The 24,447-nt window shown below is 36.7% G+C and overlaps 1 protein-coding gene across 10 annotated transcripts in view; it reads left to right on the top strand.

Annotated features, from left to right (window-relative positions):
* The first annotated feature begins 919 nt into the window (after positions 1-919).
* The window catches only part of LOC120473870 (NLR family CARD domain-containing protein 3), a 67,125-nt gene continuing 43,597 nt past the window's right edge, over positions 920-24,447 (top strand). For 2 of the 10 annotated variants that reach the window (XM_089119083.1, XM_089119082.1), the window contains exons 1-8: positions 921-1,072; positions 11,804-11,891; positions 12,002-12,115; positions 12,781-12,906; positions 13,195-13,290; positions 13,372-15,099; positions 18,650-18,721; positions 23,851-23,919. In XM_089119083.1, the coding sequence (XP_088975209.1) occupies positions 11,842-11,891; positions 12,002-12,115; positions 12,781-12,906; positions 13,195-13,290; positions 13,372-15,099; positions 18,650-18,721; positions 23,851-23,919 (2,255 nt within the window). In that variant the 5' untranslated portion in view covers positions 921-1,072; positions 11,804-11,841. Of the gene's footprint in view, positions 1,073-11,803; positions 11,892-12,001; positions 12,116-12,780; positions 12,907-13,194; positions 13,291-13,371; positions 15,100-18,649; positions 18,722-23,850; positions 23,920-24,447 lie in introns of all 10 variants that reach the window. The other 8 variants (XM_089119089.1, XM_089119088.1, XM_089119079.1 and 5 more) reach the window with 7 other exon arrangements.

Genomic DNA, 24,447 nt, shown 5'->3' on the forward strand with positions numbered 1-24,447 from the left:
TTGTTTATTCATGTTATGTCACAGTCAGTGCATTAATGAGAACAAATACAACTTTTGGTTTTAACGTTTTAGTACATGCTGAAATTAATATTAGGCCTAACTAAGATTAATAATGCTGTAGAAGTGCAGTTCACATTTACAACATCAACAAAACTAAAAATGAATTTCCCATAATGACCTTCTTGATTCTCACTGTTTTGTTTAGTGAAGTAAATAATATTTAGTAATATTATCATCATTTCCCTATTTTCATTTGACGTGTTATGCATTCTAATTGTATCAACATAGTAATTACCACTTTATCTAAAACGTTCACACAACTACAATACTGCCCTACAAAGCAAAAAGGCAGTAACTACGCAGAGTGCAGAACTGAGAAAAATGACTTTTGCTAGGGCTTTTTGCAGTTACTGTACAAACGACTACCATTTTTATCTAAAACGACACGCATTTAAGATAAGATGTTTTGTCATATAACAAAGGATGCCTTGAATGTCATGAAAATTGTAATAATTAATGCTTTATCAAAACTGCAGTTACTGCCTTTTTGCTTTGTAGGGCAGAATACTCACACGCGCGCGTCTCTGTTTACCCCCCCCCTCTCTCTCTCTCTATCTCCCACGTCACACATTGAAAGTGAAAGTAAGTTCTGTTGATGAGGATCATGTTATATGGGGACGCGCGCGTGCACTAATTATTAAAATAAATAAATGTTAACATGTCCCTATCCACAGTTGTCTTGGCTATTCCTCAATTTAAATTAAGCCACAAATTGTCATTATAAAAATAATCTGCGAATACCCACACATTGCATACTTTATTTAAGGTGTGACGAATCTGTCGCTGTCTAACATCTGCAGGAAATCCAGGTAAAACTCTCTGCGTGCACGCGCAAGGCGCGCCTGTAACACCTGATCCGCCATTTTAAGCAGGAAAAATAGGAATACGACACGGAAAACAAACAGAACATCAACTTGTTTATCAACGTTTAAGAATAAACTTCCGTGTAGTTTTATAATGTGAAAGCTGGAGGATTTGAGATCCTGTATCTTGTAAAACTAGTTTGATCAAGGTGAGTGTTCGTGACTTCCTCATATAACGTTAACGTTAAATATGAATCTCTGAGGACTTTTTACTTGATTGTTAGATACGAAATCTTTATAAAGGGTTACTTTTTTGTTTCAAGGTGTCGTGTTTCGTGATGTTTGTGATTAAACACACAATTAAACGCCAATAAACTTTTATTTACTCATTCACACACACACACACACACACAGAAAGTGAAACTAAGTTCTCCTATCGCCATTTCGATATAATATAATAGTCTACGAAAGAAAACAAAAACAAATAAGACTATCAACGTGTTCTTTAACGCTTTAGTCTCTCATGTCTATTGATCTAGTTTAATAACACACATTTAAGGCAATTGGTAGGTTTGTTATTGTTGCGTTTGTTTGTGTTTTTTCATTTTTAAGATTTTTTTGTGTATATTTTGTAACTATATGTTTTTACCCCTTAACAGATCTTGAATTAAGGAAAGTAATTAAGTAAATTTGATAAAGTATTTGATTTAAAATAACTATTTACATCACTGTGACTGTACCATTTACAACATCAGCATTTTGTTCATGTAAGGAAATTGTTTCAAACTAAAAATGTAAATTTTATCTGAAATTATGTTTTTCTTAAGAGTTATTTTACAGATACATTACAGATATTTGGCCATTGTTATTTTTTGCTTTTGCTTTTATTTTTACTTTCTTACATATTAAATTTATTCATTTAGCTGACGCTTTTATCCAAAGCGTCTTACAATTGCTATAGACCATTTCACAAGATGTAAACAACACTGGTCCAGAAGCACTTCCTGTTTCAGTTTGTAACTGTTGTCTTTATTTCACATGTAAAGAAAACATCTTAAAGATGTTTGTTTAACTTTTTGATTCAGTTTTAAATGTTCTGTTGGTTGTATTTTATCCCAGCTTTTATGTAGTGTTAAAAAACTGAAACAGGAAGTGCTTTTGGACCAGTGTTGTTTACATCTTGTAAAATGGTCTATATGTCAGAGGTCGCACGCCTCTGGAGCAACTAGGGGTTAAGTGTCTTGCTCAGGGACACATTGTAGGTATGATGACAAAATTTTCAAACACCTCTAAGCTCAAAATTAATCACATGACTGCACAGAGCTGAAAATTCCCGTTAAAATGACACATGGATTGTGAAAATTGGTTGAGGATTGAGAAAGTAATGATATTTATAACATCCTGAATAACATTAAAATAATATACATTAGTTACAATAGAAAGCATGTGATCGAAAATTCCTATTATTCACATGTTTTTGCTGTAATTTCCTCATTTTATCAGATATTTGCATGAAATTTGAACAGAAGGTAGATTTTTGTTAATTCTATTAAATGAAACCATGAACATTTACTTTAGTTGGAATGGGCATTAGACCCTTCACGAAAAACAATAATTAATAATTATTAATTATTAAGCGTTCATTCACATTCATACACATTTATTTTCAAAATACAAGCAAAGACAACTTTTTATTACTATTACTATTAATTGTGAATTCATATTTATACTTAAATATGCAAATATACATTTATATTCATTCTTTTTTTTCTAACAATAAATGATCTGTACAAATATATACAGGATATCTGTGTGATGGTGCTGACTGAGTTGGTAACTTTGACAAGCTATTGTACAACCAAGTCATCCAAGATGATATCTGCTGCCATCGCATAGATTGACACATCAGTGTCATGTGCATCAAATTCATACCCCTCCCCACTCATGTCCCAATAGCCAACAGTGTATTTCTTGTTTTTTTTGCCTTGAAAGTTTTAATTTTCCCATTGAAAATTACCCAGTTTCCACCCAAATCCCACGCATAACATATAAATGCTCCCACCCCTATAGGCCACCCAACAACTCCTTGATCAAGCTAATTTTTTTTTCAGGGAGTTCTGGAAACATTTCCTCGATCTTGTCTGCACCTATTCTTCAATCTTTTTCTCTAACACTTTCCGTTCTTGTTCACTTCTCTATCTTTCTTTTGTGGCTTGACGTTTGTGCAATTCCTCCTGTGGCTCTCCTTGTTTCATCCTCCTCTTTCTTCTTTTTATAATTAGCTGTAAAGAAATAACATCAAATATTAGTCTACATAAGATTCAGGGAAATTAGACATAAATAGACTAATCAACATGGCTTGTTTTGCAAGATAATTCGGGTAAACTAGTAAACGAAATTAATACAGACAACACACAAGCATAACTTTTTGATCACATTCATAGATCCAATGAAATGCCACTTTAAATTATATACACAGTTATGAATTGTAAGGATTTGATGTATTCAGCTAGAGAAGTGATTCCCAAACAGGGGTATCCACATTGCTACATGGAAATATTTAATAATTTATTGGAAGTACTGAGAATATTTTATATATCTTGGAAAATGCAAGAAGAAAATTCCTGAGAATAATACATTTTCAAATTAAGGAGATTAAATAAAAAGATTTTCATTTCATAATCAGTTATGATGTAAACTAATGCTATTATTATGTCAGGAAAACCATGAGATGCATTTTAAACTTACATAGCATCAGTAATAATTTCCAGGAGAACAACGTGATAATTAGTTTTTTTTTTTTTTTTGTTTTTTTAGAACGCTGCTAGTTTCTCTGACAGGACGTTCGCTAATCTCATCACAAATGTGACCAACAATATTTCCGCGATTTATTTAAATACATTCTCCACCATGGATTTCGATGAAACTTCGTCAGTACCTAGATAAAAGGTATATATTTATGTCCACCTACCTTTCATTAGTGTCCAAAAGCTTAGATGAGCCCACCGACCGGTTGAAAGCCACTCAAATGTCCCGTGAGTTGCGGTGATCTGAAAACACCTCAGGGCTGAAAGCTCGAAATGTCTAATGCTTCCCGGGGTTGTACTCGTCGTAGTTACTATCGTATTCAGGAAAAACATATTCACACCAGGCGGCGAGGAGTGGATATTGCATGACACACATCTAAACAGTACCGCAGAGTTTGGAACAAATTATTGAGGCAGAATGTCCGCCGCGTGTGGTTGCTATGTCAACATACCTACACATTGGTGTCTCACAGTGGATTCGAACCCGGGTCTCTCACACCAAAGGCCTTTGAAAAGTTTTCAGCAATGTGCATTAAATAAAGGTCCTTAACTTTTTTTTGTTCAAAATGTATATAATGAGCGAGCTCACTGATGTTTTTGTTATTGTATTTTCAATATTATTGGCTATCATTTGGGCATAAACATATCTGGTTATAGTAAACATGCTCCAAGCTTACAAGAGCGATAATATCATTAAATGTGAAGGGGGCCCCTAAAATATTTTTATGGGAAAAAGGGGTTCTCAGACCAAAAAAGGTTGGGAACCACTGTGTTAGATCATAACACTAGAATCAGAGCACTATAATTGTTCTTCATGCGCACAGACATTTGAAACTGTTAAAAGAAAAGGCTCATAAGCTCACAGCATGAGCGCTGTGTGCCGCACTGTACTGAGCCTTTCATATCATAATGCAGTGACGCAATGACAGATTATTAATAGCCTTTCTTGTTCTGTCCTATCAGATGTTGCTGCCTCATTAAACAGCTGTGCTATAATTTAAAACATGTCTCAATTTTATAGTAGCCTAGGCTATATAGCCTAGGCCGAGGTCCTGACTCTCTGTGGTCATAAAAAATCCCAGGATGTCTTTCGAAAGAGTAGGGGTGTAACCCCGGCATCCTGGCCAAATTTGCCCAGTGGCCTCTGTCCATCATGGCCTCCTAATCATCCCCATATACACCAATTGGCTTCATCACTGTCTCCTCTCCACCAGTAAGCTGGTGTGTGGTGAGCGTTCTGGCGCAATATGGCTGCCGTCGCATCATCCAGGTGGATGCTGCACATTGGTGGTGGTTGAGGAGATCCCCCCCCCTCTATGTGAAGCGCTTTGAGTTTCCAGAAAAAAAAAAGCGCTATATAAATGTAATGAATTATTATTATTATTATTATTATTATATAGCCTAATAATTGATCTTTTTGATTTTTGTTATCTTGTTTTTCATGGATGTATTTTATAACAATACAAAGAGCAATATGTAAAGTTTTACCAGATTTAGTGCTACACTTATTAGTCGTTTGTATTAGTAATGTCCAGATTTTATACAGTTATTGTGCACTTATGATTTTTTTAGACAAAATTTTACTGCTGAATTATCCACTAATCTAGTTTATAATAGCATTTGTCATAGAGTATGATCTAGGGCTGAACGATTTTGGAAAATAATCTAATTGCGATTTTTTTTTAACCAATATTGCGATTGCGATTTAATATGCGATTTAAAAAAAAGTTATTTACCTTCTGTATTAGTCGACAAAGACAATCAATAAATCATTGTACAGTAGGGATGGGAATATTTAGATCTACCGATCTACTTTTTTTCTTATTAATTAATCTTAATAACTCTTAAAATATGTATTTAATTACATGTGTAAAAACACATACTTTAAAAAATAAATATATAAAAAACATTTAATTAAACCAATTACATGTCAAGAATTTTAAATAGGCTATATAAAATAATATAGCTTCAAAATATAAAAGCTAGTAAATAAAGAGAAACAAAAAAAAACATTACAAGCAATAAACAGAATGGTCTCAGTATTTAAAAGTAGGCTGTCTGAATGTTTTTCATTCAAGAGCTGGAGTGATTTCCCCTCAGTTTAGATACGATAAGCTGCATTCACACTAATGCATATCTCTTTTGAAATTGTAAATGTGGTTTGTCTTGTTGGTTTAAGATATAACTGACCGTGTTTACATTAATTTCGTGTCATAAAAGCATTTTGACATGCAAGTACATTTACCAATGAGTCACTCACAGCCGCATGCACGAGCGCTCTTCACAAAGCACGCGTTAGTATTTTAAAATGAAAGCAGCCTTCTCAGTGATTTTCATGGTTTTAATATAAGCCAACTGCATTCCAAAAGGCATAAATAATGCCTCTGTGAAGCATTTGTAAAGAAAATTCCCGCGGGAGAGAACGCGCACTGCAAGTGTAACGTTATAACATCAAGCAAAGCCGCAAAACCTGTTCAATGAAGCCCGCGAATGTCCTTGTAATTCGGTTCAATTCCGAACTTTATGAAATAACGTTACTATGTTTTGGAAGGTTCGAGCGGTGTCGTGTGTGTGAGTGAGGAAGAGAGAGAGCGAGAAAATAGAAGCAAGCAGATTCAGAACACGGTTCGTTTCTAAAGCACGCGCAGCGTCATCACACATCTGTGTTTAAAAACTACACTCTAAAAAATGATGTGTTGGATTTACTTAAAATATATATGCACCATTTTTGCATCATACTTTTTAAGTAATCCCAACTTGGAATAATTTTACTTAAAATTAACAAGAAAATCTTTGTTATATGTACTTAATTATTTGAGTTCACGCAACATTCTTTACTTAAAAATGTATGCATCACGTTACATATATTTTTAAGTAAAGAATGTCACGTGAACTAAAATATTTAAGTTTATTTTATGTAAAATTATTCCAAGTTAAAAATTTACTTAATTAAATGATTACGGATTACTTAAAAAGTATGACGCAAAAATGGTGCATATATCTTTTAAGTAAATCCAACACAGTGCAGGCCATGTGAGATCAAAACAAATCTTAGTTCTGTTTACTTAACATTTAAGCTCATTTATATATAAAAATAAGACAATTAAATCAGTTGAACCAACCATTTTAACTTATTTTAGATCTTCAGCTTACATGTCTTAAAATAAATTAAACATGCAAATCACACACAATAAAGCATTTCACTTTATTATTTATTTTTTGCATCTTAAAATATATTAAAATAGAAAATAGTTGTTATAATAATAATAATAATAATAGTCACAATATTACAGTTTTTTTCTTGGATCAAAGAAATGAAGGCTTGGTGGGCAGAAGATATATGCCTATATATTTATTTTTTTCCAAAAATCAATAAAAAACAATTAAATGTAACAAATTAGTCAATTATTAAATGCCTATAAATATAAAAATTAGTCTATTAATATCTATTAATTTAAACAAAATAGAAGTTAATTAATGACTTTTGTCCAGAGGTTTTGAACGAATCTCTTCAAAAACATTTGAACAGTATACTGGAAAACAGTAAAGATCTACAATCTTTATTTGAAGCTAAACTTTTGTTTAAAGGGTATTTACTTATTTTGATAATAATTTTGAAGGTTTAATTTACTGAATTGTCGCTGTCATTTAGGAATAATATTGTGCTAGAATCAAGATTGCCATTATTTAATGATAAATTGTGCACACGGAGCTGTAGGCAATGTGTTTTTGAATGTAATATTTATGTTAACGTTACCAAAAATTAGGCTAACCCGCGCCCAAAGCCCCCTTCCCCGCGATCCATGTAGAGAATATGGGAATTTGTAAATATGCAAGGTACATTTGTTTTATCCAAAAACAACTCGCTAATAAAGTAGGCCTATAATCTAGGCTATCCGTGGGGGAGAAAGCGCCGTCCGAATTGGTCACCGAACGCGTCAAACACGTCGCGTCTAGTTAGATGCTTGAATCTTCCGCAGCCCGCTCAAGTTCAAATTTTTCTACCGAGGAAGACGTTCGCGGCAAACGAGTCACCCAATTCGCGACGCCCGGCGCGAATGATGCGTCTTCGCGTCTTTGCATTGACTATGAATGTAATCTGCTATCGCAAATAATTAAATGCACGTTCTGTGTGAACACACCATTAATGCATAAGCCAACATCATGGTCATATATTTTGAAAAAACACAATATACTCTTCAAATACTCGCGTGCAAAACACTTATTTCATTCATTAACATGTAGACTACAAACGTTTACATTCGTAAGTAACACGTTTCTAATTGTTGATGCAAATTTGTAGCAATTCTGAAATTCAGTTAAAAGTAAATTTCTTGACCAAAAAAGCAATAAATGATCATGTGTAGGCCTAAGTACAAAAAATAAGCTTACCTCTTCTCAACGTCTTCACATGTGCTGTGAAATAAAATGGCTTAAAATGTTTGTCTGGATAGGCATCACGGGAAATTGCATATCACGTGGCTCATATAGTACTTAAAATGATATGCTAGATTTACTTAATTTTGACGCAAGTTGACATGCCTTATGTATTTTTCATTTTATTTATACATACATTTAAGTGCACCTAGTAACTTATATTTTTGTGTTACACACACTATATATGTTAAGTAAACATTGAAAAGTTATGAATACTTAATTTTTTATGTTTGATCCAATTACTTTTATAAGTAATGGTTGTTCGGCCAACGAATCGTTTTTTAGAGTGTAAGCTCATACTCGATTCTGAAATTCTCTGAATCGATCCAGGATTGTTGAGGAGAGGAGAGAATAAATAACACAATAAACTGTTCTTTTCTGAACGCCAGACCGCGTAGCGTGGCAAGTTGATGCTTTTATCTTGCAGACTGCTTTTCTCTCGCGTGTCACGTGACCAGTGTAATCGCAGCATATCGCGATTTTATCGCAAATGCAATTAATCGTTCAGCCCTAGTATGATCATATATTTTTTTGATTTGTTGTTATCTTTATAATGAAGTTGTCTGTATTAAGTAGATTGTGTTTAACACACAAACGAGTGATTATTATCAGTTCAACACAGAGTGCTAGTTGATTAAAAACTGCGCTGGTATCGGATTGGTATCGGTATCGGCCGATACGCAGAATTTTGGTATCGGATCGGTTTTGAAAAAACGGTGTCGTTGCATCCCTAAAAAAAGCAGGTCTTGAAAACTTAAATAGCCGCGTTTCCACTGCCGGGCTAGGGCTGGGCCAGAGCTAACAGCGAGCCGGGCCGAGCTAGTGGCCTCGGGCCTCAAGCACCGGGCTTGCGTTTCCACTGCCGGGCCAGTAGCCCCACAGCGCTGCCCCAGACCCCACCCCTAACACGCCTTTCAGGATCAAACGTCATAAAACCCAACCCATTTCAGCGGGTATTATGAATTAATTTATTTTTTTTAATTAGGAAGATAGCATGTATATTAACTCAACTGCCGTAGTGGCTGCAATAGTTTCCCGAGACCAGTACAGGCGATTCTTTATTTCAAGCAGCGATTTTTTGCGCGATATAACAAGTAGGGCTGCGGGCGCGTTTTCAAGTTATTCATTAATCGTTAACCGAGGCCCATCGGTTAATACTCGGTGCATAGTGTGCGCGCCGCAACCTCGAGATACAGAGTAAATTTTTAACACCTTTAATAACTGATTGGACCCCATTTGAAACGAAATTAATTTATAGAAATAAAACGCAGCAAGTACGGAGCAGTTAAAGCCCCATTTCCATCACCCTTCAAACTGAAATTGCCAATTGAAAATAAGCAAAACGTCCATTTCACAAAAACTCCGTGTCTGCAAATAATAATAATAATAATAATAACCATCATCATCATTATTGTAACATTTTATTAGGCTGCATATGTAGAAGACGCCTTTATCCAAAAAAGGAACAGAGCACAAATAAACACAATATTTTTGACAAATATCAGCGCATATCCAGTGTGTGTGGAGCATGCACTGATGGCTGCGAGACGCCCATGTGAACAGTTTCATTGCATTTCTTTCAGTGGAAACAACTTAAAATACTCTTTAATTTCTGGTCATACAGAAAATAATAATACATTATTCGCAAATAAATTTATTTATAACAAGAAAACGTTGTGCTTTAACAATTAATCTAGGCGCGCTTCATGATCTCCGTGAACTGAAGCGTGAGACCTGAAACAGCCACCGCATTCGAATTTGTTCGTTTTAAATTGGACATTTAAAGCTTTAGTCTACAGGGGTTATATCCTTTGTAGATTAAAGCTTTAAATGTCCAATTTAAAACGAACAAATTCGAATCGAAAGCCAATATCTTCTATGTTTATGTAGCTTAATTTCTCTCTAAATGTGCATCCGGAGATGGAGATATGTTTTTAGCCGAAAATCATTTAGAAAACAATAGTTTATTAATAAACAATTAATGCCTCGTTATTTTATATTATTTTATTATCAGACACATTTATTATAGCCTATAAATCACCCATAAATCCCCTTTCTGTAGGCTGTGGTTACGGCTCTTCTCATTCAGCACTGCGGGGAAAATATCATTTCCAGGTTCTAATTTGGCCTCAGAAAACCAGTAAAATATATATTTTTTTTCATATTAATTTGTCAAATATTTTAAATGTTTAAGGGGCAAAAAAATCAAACAAATATCTGAAAATTCGTCGATATGTAGCTATATATAGCCTATATATTGTTGCGCAGCATTTGGCATAGGCCTACAGTTCAAATTAAAATGTTATGCAATTTTAAACGGTTAATCGGTTAAACATGGACACCCCTATTATATGTGCATCTTGCTTCAGATCATAAAGTTCCATAACACCGATAAACTCCGCCTTTTACCTTGAGCACGCCTCTAGCACGAGCTGGCCCCCTCTGGCCCAAGGTATTCGACGGGCCAGAAATCCTGGCCGTTGGCCCTGAGGAAGCCCCGATCAAGCCCCGGAAGTGACAGTGGAAACGCGACTGGCCCTGGCACGCACTAGCACGGCCCGGCCCTGGCCCGGCAGTGGAAATGCGGCTAATGACTACTTCTATCACTATAATATTTACTGCATTAGCTTTCAACTCGTTTTAGAGAACTCTGTTACGAACTCATCCATGTCCGGTTCGTGTGTTATTGCTTCTTCATGAGCTAAAAGCACAAGTTTTTTCCTCTCCTGAATCATTGTTTGGAGGAACGGTGTCCACGTTCTTGCCAGAGTAGAGAATGAGCTCTCCATGAAGCAGTCGAGACACCCGTGACCACAGCAGATACACACAACTGATGAAGACCTGCAAATGCGTCTTTATATTCCTGCAAGAGTTTGCAAACAGCAGGACATTCAGCATCCGATGGAGGTTTTTTGGCCAGCGTTGGTGTGGCAACAAGAATTTCATTCGGTTCATTTTCTGCAACCCCTGCAAGACTACAGAGAGCCTCAAGCAACTGGATGTCCAGAAATGTTTTGGATTTTGGCATTACACCTGAGAGGATTGCATCAGCTGTGTAAACCTGTTATCTCTGATACAGCTGTATCTAGTGTGTTCAACATGTGTCGTCTCAGAGCTTCAGTGGCAGATTCAGAAGCGGACCCTTCTTGCTCTAAAGCTGAAGCAATGCCAGAGTCCCCATAGGAGGGGTTCACAGTCCTTCCAGGGTTTGGTGAGAGCTCAACAGTAGACATGTCAGCGCCGGACTGCTGAAATCCACTGTCATTTACTCTGAGATTTACAGTGAACCAAGACATCCCTGCACAACTTCAGCTGCACTGCTCAAATCAACATGCTGAGACTGTAGGATGGCGTTTGCTGCTTTTAAAATTGCGAGAAGATGAATCAGAAATTTGCCAATTTTTAAAATAATGGCATCGCTTCATCTGAGAGAGTAGCAAGGTTTTGAAAAGTCAACTGATGCTTTGTCATCATTGGAAACCTTTAAAAGAGTGTTAATATTCTTATTATCCTCAACACATGTTCTGGCTTCATAAAGTCCTGGTGTGGGGCCAGGGTGGGCCAAGCTTCTGATTGGGTGGGAGCTGGGCCTGGCTTCAGTTAACGCAGTCTAATGATCATTTTTCTCACACACTATAGAATTATTATGAAGGTTATTTAATAATTTAATATTGTGTGTGAATGTTTCTTCATCAGAGTCAGTGGAGGAGATCAAACTCATCAGTTTCTTCATCATGGCTGATTCACAAGCATCCAGAGATGGAGATTTCTCTCCAGGACGCAGGTACTATCAACTAACACTGTTAAATATTTACACACACACATACACAAAGATCAAATGATCTTTTAAAGAAGTAATGTAGAGGATTAAACTGAATCTGTTCTCTGTTCCAGTTCAGTCCAGCAGAAGAGCTCAAACCCAGAGTCCAGCTGTGTGTCTGTGAAGAGTGACGCCTCTATGGAGAAACCACTACATTTCAAGAGTGGAGACAAACGGCCTGATCTCAGGTATATCATTTCTGTGTTATGCTTATAGTATTTGATATTTATTGAAATTTTGATTAATATACAACAATCATTATTATTTTATATGAAAAAAAATTATTTTATTGACAAAATATTTTAGTTTGTCTTGTATATTTTTTCTGATCAGATCAGATAAAATTTTAATCTCTCATATGGTCGTGTTATGATGTGCCTCACCTATGGGGCATGTTGTCACACTTCACTTCCATTCTTTCAGTGGAAATAAAGAAAAAAGTACTCACTATATTAATGAAACAAAACCACATAATTGTTCTAGACGTGTGAAATTAATGGGGAAAAATAAATACTCTGAACCCCAAGTGTATTTACACAAACTGAGAAAGTTAAAAAGTGTTGGGTTGTGCCCTGCTCTACACTATCATTTCTATAAAAGTGTTGCTTGTTTGACATTTTTTTGTCAAAATGTATGCAACATTTAGCAACATTTATCAGTCAGTCAGTTTATTACTTGCAATGACATCAAGTAAATGCACGCTGAGAATTTTTCCACATTTATATAATGTAGTATTATAATTAAGAAGATTGTTCAGAAAGTTTGTAACAACACTCTCTGTTGTTTCCTAAGAGAGAATATTCCTGTAAAACTGCACAACATTTATAAGTCTGGATGTTTTTATTTTACTTAGTTTGAAAACCAGTTCAATCCCGCAGAAGAGCTCAAACCCAGAGTCCAGCTGTGTGTCTATGAAGAGTGACCGCTCTATGGATGAGCCAATACGGTTTAAGAGTGGAGACACACAGCCTGATCTAAGGTATATCATTTATATAGAAGATGTGCTTATAGTATTTGATTTTTTTTTAAATGAAATGATTATTGATATACAGCAGTTTAATTGTCTGGATTTGAAGCAATGCATTTTAAGTTGAAATCCTGTTAGTTTGAGTCTATTAATGATGATCATTGTGCTCTTGTGTAAAGCTCTATTGTATTGTTAATACATTCACACACTGTAAAAGCTGTTGGTGTGTTACTCAGTTAATGACACAATTACATCAATATCAGTGTGTCTGATTCTTTACCCTCTTCATTCTGATTTAAGGTCAAATCTTCCATCCAGACCAGTTAATAACAAAACTGTGTTCATGTCTGTGATTCAACCACAAGACTTTCATGAACGCATGTGTCCTGGTTTCAGGTAAAATGCAGGACTTTAGTTGTAGTTTATGGTTATTTACTTCTCTGACTTGTGTAATAATGTGTTATTGTAATCTTCCAGCCATGACTCTAAAGCTGCTGAAGTCCTCAACACACTGAGATCAAATCTGAGACAAAAGTTTGAGAGTGTGTGTGAGGGAATATCAAAGCAGGGAAAGCCAACACTCCTGAATGAGATCTACACAGAGCTCTACATCACAGAGAGTGGAAGTGGAGAGATCAATAATGAGCATGAGGTGAGACAGATTGAGACACAGTCCAGGAGAGCAGAAACAGAGGACACACCGATCAAATGCAGTGACATCTTTAGACCTTTACCTGGACAAGACAAACCCATCAGAACTGTGCTGACAAAGGGAGTCGCTGGCATTGGAAAAACAGTCTCTGTGCAGAAGCTCATCCTGGACTGGGCTGAAGGGAAAGAGAATCAGGACGTCCAGCTCATATTTCCACTGGCTTTCAGAGAGCTCAACTTGATGAAGGACAAAACACTCAGTCTTTCAGATCTTCTTCATCGCTTCTTCCCTGAAAGCAGAGAAATGGCCATATCCAGTGATGAGTATAAAGTGCTGTTCATCTTTGATGGTCTGGATGAGTGTCGTCTGTCTCTGGATTTTCAGAGCGATGTGAGGTTGTGTGATGTGACTGAATCAGCCTCAGTGGACGAGCTGCTGACGAACCTCATTGTGGGGAATCTGCTTCCCTCGTCTCTCATCTGGATCACCTCCAGACCAGCAGCAGCGGATCTCGTCCCCTCTGAGTGTGTCCATCGAGTGACAGAGGTACGAGGCTTCAGTGACACACAGAAGCAGGAATACTTCAGGAAGAGGATCAGTGATCAGAGTCTGGCCCACAGGATCATCTCACACCTGAAGTCCTCAAGGAGCCTCTTTATTATGTGCCACATCCCAGTGTTCTGCTGGATCTCAGCCACTGTTCTAGAGGAGATGTGCAGTGAAGCAGAGAGACGAGAGATTCCCAAGACTCTCACTCAAATGTACACACACTTCCTGCTCATTCAGACCAACATCAAACATGAGAAGGACTATGAGAAGAAAGTGAAAGATGAAGACATGATCGTCAAACTGGGGGAACTGGCGTATCGGCAGCTTGTGAAAGGCCACCTGATCTTCTATGAGGAAGACCTGAGCGAGTGTGGCATTGATGTGGCAGAAGCATCAGTTTACTCAGGATTGTGCACTCAGATCTTCAGAGAGGAGTTGGGCTTGTGTCTGGGGAAAGTCTTCTGCTTTGTTCATCTGAGCATTCAGGAACATCTAGCAGCTCTATATGTGCATCTCTCCTTTATCAACAATAACATCAATGTGTTTGACCAGATTACCAAACCAACTAATGGAGGCAAAGTGTCCCTATCTGATCTCCATCAGAGAGCTGTGGATGAGGCTTTACACAGTAGAAATGGGCATCTGGACCTTTTCCTTCGTTTCCTTCTGGGTCTGTCAGTGGAGTCTAATCAGAGTCTCTTACAAGAACTAAAGACACAGACAGCAAACAGCTCTCACAACAATGAGGAAACAGTTGACTATATTAAAGAGAAGATCAGGGAGAATCCCTCTCCAGAGAAATACATCAATCTGTTTCACTGTCTGAATGAACTGGGGGATCTTTCTCTAGTCAACGAAGCTCAACCTCATACTTGGTCTGGAGGATTACGTGATGTGAAACTCTCCTCGTCTCAGTGGTCAGCTTTAGTGTTTGTGTTGTTGTCCTCAGAGAAGACACTGCAGGACTTTGACCTGTGGAGATTAATTGGAGTCAGTAATGATGGGTAAGTAACACTGAGTGCAATCATTACAGTCTAAAACATTATGAACAAAGAGAAACTCAGAGATCAGAGGTGTTTAAATCACGGGCTCAGACTGATTTCTGGGATATTGTCCATAATTTGCGGGTGTTTCTCAAACCGTGGCTGTGTCCTAGTAAGGCTGCATATCTCGACTGCCACGTCATCAAGCGCCTCTGAAGGCCGTCTCAGTTTGAAGGATCTTTTGAAGACAGACTTCATTTTGTGTCTTTAATTCAGATCATTTTGAAGGATGCATCAAGTGTGTCCTTCGTGTTCTTCAATCTCCCACAATCCTTTGCACACATTCCAGTTCATGTAGAAGAACTGCTGGAAAACGAGTCGGCACTGAGTTTATCTGAGTTCATCATGAAATGTAAGACACAGATAATGTGTTCGGGGATGAAGGCATACATGTTATCTTCTGTTTGTGTGTAAATGAGTCACTGAACACTAAACTGACAATAATGTAAGACACTGGGAGACACAGACGGCTGTCATTCAGTGATAAAAAAAAAGGCAAAAGGTTAATATAAAGATATAATAGAAAGTATTTTTCCATACTTAAGAGTTTGGTCTTTTAATATCACTGTCTTAGTACAGTAAGCCACGTTAAGCCTTTATTGCCTTACCCTTAATTGCCGCCTCTGTGCGTCTCCGTCTCAGCAACCAAACCAGCTCTAATCACCAATAATCAACTAAGATTCATATACATTAATTAATTACTACTTGATATGTCTATTTAAATGTTTTAAAGTTCATATGATCTGTATTCCCATATGAAACTGGGATCCGAGTCAGCAGCGCATTGGCCTGGAAAGTCCCGGTAAGTGTTTGGTGGGACTCTGAATGAACCGGAATGGATTTGAGCAGCAGCGTGGAAATCAGCGCTGTAGCTAAAATGTGGAACGGAGTTAAATTTATTAGGGCTTTTTTCAAGTGGAATGGATTTGACTGACGGCGCTCTGAAAAGTGAACAGACACATGTGTTGAATTAGAGACTGTAGAAGTGAGTGGGTCCAATATCATTGGTCTTAAAAAGTGGGTGCGGGTCTTGTCCCACACATACACAATGGTTCTGACGCCCATGAATGAATCACTGAACGCTACAGCTACCACGATGTCTTACCTGGAGATTCAACCAGATAACAAAATATATCTGGAAACGACACCTCCAGCCATTTGGTTGGATCATTGACCCAGTTTTTAATTAAATAAGGGCAATCATAACCTATTGCAGTTAAATTTACAACATACCGTTGCCGGTCGGCAGGCGTCAATGACTCGCAATATGACATTTTTGTCATTCAAATTAGGGATATGCACATTGATGCTGCAGTATCGATATATCGATACTCACAAGCTACTTACTTGGTATCGATACCTCTATAAAAATATTGATATTTAAATTATATTAATAATTTCTGCATCATTAAGTGTTTTTGGTACTTCTGTTTAATGTTTGTGCTAAATAAAAAACACCCCTGCCTGACATATTTAGCTGGCCCGTGAGAGAAGCGAGCGACGTGCCCTGCCCACACGTGCACGACACGTCATGTACACGACACGTATCGCACAGTTGCACACTTCCGCATAGAACGGCACTATGGCTGAAAGAAAGCGAAGCGTGGTGTGGTGTTATTTTTCAATGGCAGGCAAAAATCTGAAGCTTAAAAATTAGAAAATCTTTATCAGTAATTAAAAATAAATCTTTGAAATTTAAATATCTATCTGAACATTGCTAAATGGGAAAAACGATGTTTAATTAATGTTTAATTATAATAATTTATTTTATTAATATTTGTTATAATGTTATTTAATAACTTTTTTTTGTAAAATAATGTTATTTTAAACATTGTTTATTTGTTGTCAAATTTGCTTTTGGAATAAATGTATTAATGGCCAGTGTTTATGTGGATGTAATTTGCATGTAAGTGTAATAATCAAATTTTACAAACAATTAACATTATTTTAAAAAATCACATGTACAATTAAAAAATTAAATGGTATTGATATCAGTATTGTTCAAATTAAACCAAAAAATATTGGTATTAAATTAAAAAAAATTCTGGTATCGCCCATCCCTAATTCAAATACACACAACATTCACAGTGTTTTCCCCCACGCCGACCACGCCCCCTAACTATGACGCGTTGCCGACTGCATAGAGTGCTGAAGCGATGACGTCACTTTGTAGGACAACTGGGAAGTTAGCGGCGCATGGGTTCTTTCGATCGAAAAGATATGCATTCCCCATAGACTTTTGGAAAATTGCAAAAAATAAGATCTGTGTTAGACAAAGAGTTTTTTATACATTACAAAATTACATATTCAAAATATACAAAATGTATACATTTTGAAGCCTAAATAGAGCCGTCAGATATTTTTAAGACACAATAAAGTTTTAAAAACCGCAAGCAGGTTATAACTGTGTGTTTTATGTCATAGATCAAAACGTGAAGATATTTAGAGGCTTTGTTCACCACAGACCTTATTTCAGGCGATTTGGCAAAAATCCATTCAAAAATCCCATAGACTTTAGTGCGAGGGAACCGGGAGTGCTAACATGCTAACTCACTTCCGTGTTTTGGCCTACACAGTGACGTCGTAACTTCGGCACTCTATTGTATACCAAGTTTGGCCTTGGTTTCTGTAGGCCAAACCCCGCCCCTTTTAGGATCACTCCATTTTCAGGTACATATAACATTGAATACATATACAAATACTTAATCTATTTGATAATCAATTATAAACACATAATTAATTCACACATACAACACAACACATAATGGTTGCATTTAAATACACACGAGAAACCTATTCACATTAGACAATTGTTTCGTCAGTTTCCGGTTGCGATTCGCCGGCACAACTTGGCCGTGACGTCATCAGATGCTGCCGCTCGATTGTTCGTTTTGACAACTTTCCGCTGGATGACTGACTACACACACACACGGAGGAAACGACGAGACAGTGCAGTGCAAGTGTATGAAGTGACCAGGAAAGGGATCTGGAAGGGAGAGTGGAGTATCAGCATATCGTGTGCACGCTCCTGTGTGATAGTGGCGATGTGATGGAGGAATGACACGAGTGTGTGTGTGTGTGTGTGTGCGTGTGTGTGTGCGCGCCAGTGCTGCTTCCCCAGCTAATGTGACTTTATCACTATTAGCTTACTTTTCATTTCAAAAACAACTTGTTTAACACAAAATACTTCTTGATTCATGAAAATATACGCATTTGACTCAACAAAATCTGATATGTGAGAATAGTGTTGTAGTGTAAATGTAGACTAATAGACCTTGACAAACGACATTGACAAGAAAAAGAGAAAACAAATCTGTGTTGCTGAATACGAGACTTCTACAGTTATAGATACTAAACAACTTTAACACACGTCCTTTATAAAGCTGTGTTTCATTACAAAATATATTTGTGTGAGTATTTAGGAAGGTATATTAATGTATTATTTACTGATGTTATGTATTATTTTTGTTAGCATTATTAATTAACTTGTTTATTATTTATTTTCTATTAGTGTCCAACAAAACACTGCAGATGAAGTTCTTCAGAAGCTGATGCCTGTGGTTACAGAAACTAGACACGCTGAGTAAGTAACACTGAGAACAAGCATCACTGCTAAAACATTATAACACTTCTTACTTAAACATTATAAATTAATGGATTAACTAATTATATGAGTGACACACTTCAGCTTTTAAATCAAATGGATAAAATTCAGGGAAATAACTATTATTACATTAATTACAAGCAAAGCTATTGAAACAACCTTATTAAATTCATGAAATAATTTAACGTCTGTTCCAATGACGTCTGTTCATATGATGTAAGAGGATTAATATGTATAAAGCGTTTGCTGTGTTTCTCCTGCACTGTGAGTTCATGTGTTTGATCTGTAAATGCTTGAACACATGAGCTGCTCCTCATTAAGCTGAAACTGCAGGACTGATAGTCACACTGAAAACACACTCTGACATCATGACATACATTTAACACCCTTTACTTTAAACACACTCAATCTCAGCACAGGCAGGATTAACAGTCCATTCACTTTAATTTTAGGAGGAAACTGGATACTGTGGAGATTTTTCTCCAGGTTTAAAATCTACATCATGTCAAAGTCACAGATTATGACATGGAGAAACACTATAGTCCATCGATGACATGTCAGTGTGTGTGTGTGTGTGTGTGTGTGTGTGTGTTATTAATGAGATATGACAGACGCTTCAAACTGTAAAATCCTGCAGTAGTGTAGAGAGGCGTTCATGGGTCGCAAGTAGGGGTGTAACGATTCATTTTAACCACGATTTGTTTTTATATCACGATTCGTGGTTGTCGATACGATTCAAGGACGATATTTGTTCATTTTGAACGATAAGATCCGAAACGATTCAGTGACTTTTTAGCCAAAAATTCAACCGGTGTGACTGAAATAATCCCCTGGATACTGAACAGTGCAGGGGAATTCCTGTTGGTTCTTGTAAGGGAATCAGGGATCAATTATAGATATTAGGGCTGTGCCATATCATACCGTCCATGATAATACCGGTATACAATTTTACATGATAAAGTGTCATATCGCGATATTGATGATATAGCTGTGCGAGGACGCGATATTGATGATGTCGTATTTACGTTACTTAGCGCACACTCAACAGCACAGCAGCATGTCAGCCTCTGGATCAGATCAAAATTTAGTTCCTAAAAAGAGAGCTACTTCAATAGTATGGAAGTGGTTTGAGTACAAGAGGTCAGATCTCCAACAACACACAATTTTTTTGTCAAATATGCATGAAAACTGTAGATAAAGGTCGCATAAAACAACTTTATCTTGCTGGACTTTATTGCTTTAATCATCATGTTACTTTCTACCGGCCGGGTGTCTGTCACTAGAGTCAGAGCACTGTTGTTCATCATGCGCACAGTAACTGAAATGTTAAACTGTTAAAAGAAAAGACTCAATAAACGATTGCATAGCTAGATACTGTATATTATACACTACGCTACGCATCAATATGTATTTCCTTTGTGCTTTGAACTGCTCAGTGCGGACTCTACGCGCTGCGACTCCGTGTTGCTTCAAGCGCATCATTCAGCGCTCGGGATGCGCATAAGCGCTGTGCGATGTATTGGAGCCTTTCATATCATAATACTTTTGCGCAATGAAAGATTATTAATAGCCTTTGTTCTGTCCTATCGATCATATGTTGCTGCCTCATTAAACAGCTGTGCTATACATTTTAAACATGTCTCAATTTTATAGTAGACTAGGATATAATAATTAATCCTTTTGATTTTTGTTACCTTGTTTTTTCATGAATGTACAATACAAAGAGCAATGTGTAAAGTTTTACCAGATTTAGTGTTACAATTGTCTCTTATTTATTCCCCACTAAATGTTTTTTCCTTAAATGTTCAGATTTTATACAATTATTGTATAAATTAGGTATTTCATTTGGTGCTAATCCAAAAAAGATGCAAGGCAACTTTTAAGTTTTGATCATTTTTTAATATAATATATAAGCAGTAAGTATTTTACATTTTGAAGGTTTGTTTGGATTGCCGCTGTTTGTTAAAATTTTTTGTACTTAAAAGTTTAGGTAAATTTTATTAGGTGACAATATTGTGCAGGCTTTTGAAGTTATTGTTAATATTGTTAAGTTATTACTTATTGTTAAACTAAAATGTTAAGGAGTTATGTTATACTTTTTTTTGCTTCTGCCAGCCAGGTGCAATCACCAATAAAACGTTGTTTCATATATTTTTTTCTATATCGTGATAAATATCATTATCGCAAATATTCTTGAAATATCGTGATATCATTTTTAGGCTGTATCGCCCACCCCTAATAGATATAAACAAACAAGTAAACGACAATTAATGGCAAATGCATTCACATTTTATTTAAAGGTGCCCTATAATGGTTTTTTTATTTATTTTATAATGTTTCCTGGGTTGCCCTTATAATGTTAGTATGTTTTTTAGATTAAAAATAGTCATAATTTAGAAATAAAAGGCATTTTTCCTAGCCTGATTTTAGCCTCTGCTTTGCACACTCTGTTTGAAGGGGCGTGTCTGCTGTGTGTAACCGGCCTCTGCTGTGATTGGCTGACATGCTTGCATGTGAAATAGCAACATATTACATGTGAAACTCTCGAATAATTATAGTACAGCTATTATACGTTTTTCCTATTACAGCTATCGAGATTAACGAATCGTGAGATATTTTTGAAGTATATAGATCTATTACCGTCACATAAAGTGTTGCTGTGTTGAGCAAGCAGAGACAGTCTGTTGATCGCGAGAATGAAGATCTTATCACTGCAATGCAGTCTCTTTACTCTAATGCAGCAGACACGATTATGTAAATACAGTTAACGTTAGAGCTTCGTTGTGCAGTGTAACGTGCGTCATTGAATTCATTGTGATTGTTCGCGCTGTGATTGTTCTTTGATCGCTTTCTTTCTGTTTATAATTCACAATTTAAATAAGATTTTTTTTTTTCATCCTACTAAAAGAAACGATGTGAAGTTGATTTTTAATCACTGGCCTGACTTACTGATGCAAAAACAGTATTGAACGATTTTAAAGTGAAAGATTACCTGTCTGAACTTCAACAACACATCAGCTCGGTCCGAGGCCAGCTCTTGGCAAGTTGAGGAAATAAGTCGTCGTTGAAATGGTTGAAAATTTCCAGAGAAAATAAAATTAACCCATTGTTTCTTCAGAGGCTCGGACGAAGGAACTAAAATATACTTTTGTATTGTGTACATCCGAACACTTATCAACGGCCATGCTTCGGCTGCGCAGCTCCGTCTCGTCTGTCACTGAACATGGGCTGGCATATGCAAATATCTGGAGTCATACATATTAATGATCCCGACTTTTACGTCAGAGTCGGTATTATGTGGAGATTCGCCTGTTTTTCAGGGGTGTTTTTCAAAAACGAGATTTAAGTAAGAAGGAGAAAACAATGATGTTTGAGACTCACTGTATGTCATGTCCATGTACTGAACTCTTGTTATTTAACTGCCAACATAAATTCAATTTCACATTATGGGGCACCTTTAAATAAAGCACAACTAACACAGTTTATGTTGAATTAACAGGAATTTAACATTTCCACTCTCAATTTCAATATTCAGTACATTTTCTTTTTCTTTTTTTGTAACTTTTTCTTTATTGGAATTCGGTACCCACTAATCGCTTCAGTGTTTATCTAAAGCCATGTCCACACTAATAAGTTTTTGTTTGAAAACGTATATTTTTCTCTCCGGTTTTGGCCTTCCATCCACACTGACACGTCGTTTTAAGTCAATGAAAACGTAGCTTTTGGAAAACACGCTCAAAGCGGATAAATCTGAAAACACAGTTTTCGTGTGGGGAGTGTGGACTGTGAAGCTGGAGGTATTTGAAAACGATGACGTAAGTTTAGTCATGTGATCCACGTTGTACCAATAGAGGTTGGATATTCATGTTTACCGGTATTGTGCCTGTTATGTGCTATTCACTTTCACACTGTTGCTAAAATATGTTTCTTTGCACACTCTTCATATCACAGTACAGCAAAGATGACAGAAAATTTGCTCACATTTGCTGTTGCGTTTTAGACCGAAGTGAGACTGAGTGTGACCTGGACGCATCAGTGATGGTGTGATATTTTCCTAAATATAATAATCCTGTTAGAAGAATTGCGCGATAACTTGATTTATTTATTTTTCCATCTGTATCATCTCGGTGAGCTTTTGTGAGGGTTCACGCATGCTCAGTAAGGTGAATTTAGAAGTTTCTCATCCACACTGAAACGTCGGAAAACGCCTGAAAACACTAGTGTGATGCAATGTTTTCCTTAGGCAATGTTTTCTCAGTCAAATCATACAATTTCCTATTGATTCAATAGAACACGTGAGCTCACTAGGGAATACCAATATGGCGGTGCGGTGGCTTCACTGTTTATGACGTCATATCGTCACTATCCAGTCATTCTATATAAATCAGCGGTTATATGACCTTATATCAGTGACATTTGTTTTTTCACAAACCACACATAAACGTCATTATCTCAAAACTACAAACTTTTACATACATGCTGCTGACATATAATTGTAGCAGAGTTTGTGCTGAATACAGTGTAATCAGACTTTAGCCATGAAAATGTCACTAGTATCAGAAAAAAGCACACGTCAGAACACCTCCAGGACCCAGAAAACACCTCAGACCCCAGAGGGTTAAGCCATGTTAAGTGTTTTTCACGTTATGAGTGTTAATGTGTTGGGGATCAATATCTTTAGCATAATTTTCACTTATGCACTCTGTAATATTTTAAAGAAACTGCGCTCATATTGTCTCAGCTGCGATTGCGCTTGTACGCCAGCAGAGGACACTCTTACCGCTCACTCTACACACATCATGGACTCAGTTTCCCACAATGCTTTACCTGTCATCTGTGTAATCCTGTGCAGCAGTTTCCCATCACCTCATGATCCCTCGGTCTCTCTGCCTATTTACCCAGTTCAGTTGTTTGTCTCAGCGCAGAGTCTTGTCTAGAGTTCCTGGCATTACTGAGCGTTGTCCTTGTTTTCTGCTATTCCTGGTGTGGATCTCTGCCTGTGTCCTGGGGTGTGTTTCAGAAAGCAAGCTTATCTTACCGTCAAACATATTCTGAACTCTTGCTTGATTAAACCACATTTTTTTTTGGTTTTATTGTTTAATTTCAAGGTTCACACACCAGACCTTCTCAACAGAGACGAATTCACGAGTCCCCATGGAAACAGAGGCTGAGAAAAAGTGCGCCAAACTACTACTTTCTTCTTTTGTTAAATGCTGATTTACATAGTGCATATCGCCACCTATTTGGTGATTGTGCAATCATTTTAAAATCTTTTTACATAATAGCATAGACAATGTCCTGTTGTAAAAAAACAAACGAACATCTGAATGCAGATAAACAATGTGTGAGATGAGCATTAGCTATATATTATAATAAACTGAACATGACCTTGTTTTAACAGCGCTTTCTATAGATATAACTGTCAGGCCCACTGGAGCCTCATCAATAGAGATGCATGCGCTGAACACCTCTGGAGTAAACTGACCCTGGATCAGAACCGGCTGCGGAGCTGCTATGGCTACTTATGAGAGAGATAGCTATGGGAGAGATAGATTGTGAATTTAATGACTTTTATAGGCGATTTGATACACACGATTTTAATGATAATAAGCAACGACAAAAATAAAGCCATTTAATTTGAATCAATATCAATTCTGGAATAAAAAAATATATATTTTAAAATTGTTAACCAGAAAATTGCGATA

The sequence above is a fragment of the Pimephales promelas genome, chromosome 2 (genome assembly GCF_988280905.1).
Source record: "Pimephales promelas chromosome 2, fPimPro1.hap1.1, whole genome shotgun sequence".
NCBI classification, from domain to species: Eukaryota; Metazoa; Chordata; class Actinopteri; order Cypriniformes; family Leuciscidae; genus Pimephales; species Pimephales promelas.